This window comes from Mandrillus leucophaeus, unplaced genomic scaffold (genome assembly GCF_000951045.1).
Source record: "Mandrillus leucophaeus isolate KB7577 unplaced genomic scaffold, Mleu.le_1.0 Scaffold295, whole genome shotgun sequence".
In the NCBI taxonomy this organism is placed as follows: Eukaryota; Metazoa; Chordata; class Mammalia; order Primates; family Cercopithecidae; genus Mandrillus; species Mandrillus leucophaeus.
In genome coordinates, this window is record NW_012103087.1 from 10,986 (window position 1) to 14,942 (window position 3,957).

Below are 3,957 nucleotides of genomic sequence, written 5' to 3' on the forward strand. Positions count from 1 at the left end.
TTCTGAGTTTCGCTCTTGTTGCCCAGGCTGGAGTGCAGTGGCGCGATCTCGGCTCACTGCAACCTCTGCCTCCTGGGTTCAAGCGATTCTTCTGCCTCAGCCTCCCAAGTAGCTGGGATTACAAGCATGTGCCATTACGCCCGGCCAATTTTTTGTATTTTTTGTAGAGATGAGGTTTCTCCATGTTGGCCAGGCTAGTCTCTAATGCCTGACCTCAGGTGATCCACCTGCCTCGGCCTCCCAAAGTGTTGGGATTATAGGCATGAGCCACTACACCTGGGTGGTTAGTTTCTACCCTCTGACCTGACAAAGAGCCAGAAATCTCTGCAGAATGATTTATTGGGCAAGTTAATGGACAGAAGAGGTATAGTCTGCTGCAGAGGTGACATAAGGGGGACCTAGAACCATATGATAAGACTGAAGGAAGCCAACAGAATGCAGGAACAGGGAGAAATGTCTGGGATTGGAACTGATCAGCAGAACTGGGTTGGGATACATGGAATACAGCAGAGACTCAGTCATCTTTGGGAATATGATAGTTGGTACTCAGGAAAGGGGGGAGACCTGGCTGTCCCCTGGAGGCAAGAGAAAGAAGCTCCAGACTGAAGTTTGCAGCTGAGCACCTGCCTAGGTGTTCCAGAGGCATATGACAGTGAGGATGGAGGAGGCCATGAAGGGCAGGTAGAGGCGGAAGAGCAGGGCGTCCATCGCGTGACTGAACTGCACCCACAGCTCCACCGAGTGCTGCTTCTGGGCCTCATGTTCCCACTGGGCCCTTGTCCATTCTGAGCCCCTTGTCAGCTCTGCCTTCCCAGGGCCTGGCATCTGCCCTGCTGATACCTATGGCTCCTTCACACTTACAGAAAGACAGAGACTCAGCCACGGGCTGCAAATGTCACCTATACAGGGAGGGAGACAGGGAAGGAGGCAGGAGCAGAGAAGTGGAGGTGGGGGAAGGGGAAGTGTGACTTCCCTCACCAGGCAGGTGGGTGGGGGTGAGACCCAGGCCCTTATTTCCCTTCTGGGGTGCAGTGGGACAGCATCTCCCTGGGCTGGTGCAGTGGAGCAGCAGGGAGTGGAGCCACCGAGGCAGGGGTGGGGGATGGGTGGTGGCCACGTGCAGCAGGTGGGTGATGAAGATGGTGTCCAGCAGGCTGCCCACTATCAGGGAGAGGCACAGGGCGAAGTAGACCCCTGGAGGGAAGGGGGGCCTGGTGAGGGCCAGAGGCACCACCTAGAATTTCTTTCTTCTCTTCCAATCCCACCCTGGCAGGCATACGGCCTCCTTTTCCCAGTATACCTCCCTTCCTGAGTTAGTTTCCACTCTTCTCTTCCAAAAGGTGGGAGGAACATCTATACCGATGAGGGGGGTGCCACTGGTGGGGAGCAAGTCATTCATCATAAGCAGGAAGATGTTGTACTCCGGCAGGAGCATTATCTTGAATGGGACACGTTTCCCACTTTTCACTGGCAGTAGAAGCTGAGGGCATCGATGGCAGCCAGAAAGCCACTGGGCATGAGAAGGTTTATGACATAGAGGCTGGGCCTGCACCTGATGGCCACCTGCTGGGGTAGAAGAGGGCGGTAAGTAGTTATGGGGTCAGAGAAACCCTCAGATCCAGGAATGGCAGTGACAGTTTCTGTCTCTGCCGTTTTCTTTGGCCTGATATCACCTGGGATCTGGAGCTGTGTGGAATGCAGCTTTAGAATCTGGTATAGAACCTGTGAAGAGACAGTTAGGCCAGAGCCCTGAGCTTTAGGATGGAGAATGAGGCTGGGAAGCCAGGAGAGAGGGTAACACTGGGAGACCCTGAAACTTGGGAGATACACATTCGATGGACATTCTAGGCAAGTGTAAAAGCGCGGGAGGAAGGAAAGAGCAAGAGCCTCCAAGCTCACATAGAACACAATCTGATCGGCCGGGCGCGGTGGCTCAAGCCTGTAATCCCAGCACTTTGGGAGGCCGAGACGGGCGGATCACGAGGTCAGGAGATCGAGACCATCCTGGCTAACACGGTGAAACCCCGTCTCTACTAAAAAATACAAAAAACTAGCCGGGCGAGGTGGTGGGCGCCTGTAGTCCGAGCTACTCCGGAGGCTGAGGCAGGAGAATGGCGTGAACCTGGGAGGCGGAGCTTGCAGTGAGCTGAGATCCGGCCACTGCACCCCAGCCTTGGTGACAGAGCCAGACTCCGTCTCAAAAAAAAAAAAAAAAAAAAAAGAACACAATCTGATCATACAGGTTGCCTCCCTTGGACAGCTTTGCAGTGGCCTTGTTGATGCCCAGGAGCTCCCATTCTCCATGGGCCTGAAGGATGTCCCAGGATGTGTCTGTTATTTCCCACACTTCTTTCTCCATGTCCAGCAACATGCTGTCCACTGAAAATGAGAACCATCTGAATCATTTTTCAAGGATATAGTTTCCTGGTGGCTCAACTGCTCTCTTTTTCCATCCTTTCTTTCAACAAATAGTTTTGAGTGCCTCCCACATGCCAGGAGACTTGCCAAGAGCTTGGAATGGGAAGAAACAAGACAGACTTGGGTTCTGCCTTTATGAAAAATCTTTTAGCATCCATAGAGCCTTATTCTTCTCCCTACCCATACTCCTTGGTCACAATTTACTCATAGTTTCTTTATATTTGTTGGCTGCTCTCATTCACTCTATCCCTGAGATCCCACTGCAACTCACCTGTATAGAGGAATGAGCTGAAGGTGAGTGTGCAGTTCTGCTGGTCAAAGGGGAAGTAGATGATGTCCAGGTTACAGATACTGTCCACCTTCATGGGTTTCTTATACCTGATGCGACCTTCATTACTTACATATGCTGTAAGGCCTTTTGGGGTCTTATCCACATCCGTGCTGGAGGAGAGATAAGGCAAGAGGCAGGTGCTGCGGTTTCTCTCTCTCTCTTTTTTTTTTTTTTGAGACAGGATCTTGTTCTCTCACCCAGGCTGTAGTAGAGTGGCATGCTTTCAGCTCACTGCAACCTCCACGTCCTGGACTCAAATTATCCTCCTGTCTCAGCCTCAGCCTCCCAAGTAGCTGGGACTACAGGCACACCACCAGGCCTGGCTAATTTTTTTTTTTTTTTAAGAGATGAGGTTTCACCATGTTGCCCAGGCTGGTCTCAAACTCCTGAACTCAAGTGATCCACCCACCTTGGCCTCCCAAAGTGCTGGGATTGCAGGCATGAGCCACTGCGCCCAGCCCAGTTTCTCTTCTTATCTCTCTGGTTGTTTCTTAGCCATCTAAAGAGCACTTACAGTGGCCCCAGTGGTAAACTGTGATCTCTATGGCTACCAGGAGATAGGACGTGACCAGCCCTTGATACGCACAGTTCAATGATGAAAATGTCTGGGAGCCACAGGTTCTTGGCTGCCATACTCATCTTCGTGATGCCCTCACACTCCTCTGGGTTCCAGCTGATAAATGGGTTATCCCAAACCTAGAGCCCAGGTGGAGGAGAGTTGAGAGCCTGAGATGAATTGGAGTTATTTTCTCCTGCCCTTTAATTTCTTCTTTTTTAAAAAAAGTTATGAAATACTTCAAGCATATAGAAAAATATATAAAATATTATGACAAACATATACGTATCTACAACCCAACTTTGTGGCATTAATATTTTATTAAATTTACTTGCTTTTTTTCAAGAGATGAGAATCATAGATAAAATCAAACCTGCCTAGGACTATTTCTTCATGAATTTTGATCAGCCAGCGCTGGTGGTCTAGGAACCACACTTCGAGAGTGAGGTTAGGTAATTGTATTATCTTTCTCCAGCTCCTTCCTTCCTTTCCTCCAAGCAGGCTTTTTTTTTTTTTTTTCTATTCTTTTCTTTTCTTTTTATTTTTATTTTTTGAGATGGAGTCTCGCCCTCACCCAGGCTGGAGTGCAGTGGCGTGATCTCAGCTCACTGATATAGATATAAAACCTCTGCCTCCCGGGTTCAAGCGATTC

General features: G+C 50.0%; 1 protein-coding gene across 1 annotated transcript in view; it reads right to left on the reverse strand.

Annotated features, from left to right (window-relative positions):
* Positions 1-627: 627 nt before the first annotated feature.
* The window catches only part of HTR3E (5-hydroxytryptamine (serotonin) receptor 3E, ionotropic), a 9,414-nt gene continuing 6,084 nt past the window's right edge, over positions 628-3,957 (reverse strand). Inside the window, 7 exon segments of the mRNA XM_011986136.1 lie at positions 628-857; positions 979-1,194; positions 1,360-1,473; positions 1,476-1,563; positions 2,192-2,379; positions 2,690-2,859; positions 3,336-3,445. Of these exon segments, the coding sequence (XP_011841526.1) occupies positions 628-857; positions 979-1,194; positions 1,360-1,473; positions 1,476-1,563; positions 2,192-2,379; positions 2,690-2,859; positions 3,336-3,445 (1,116 nt within the window).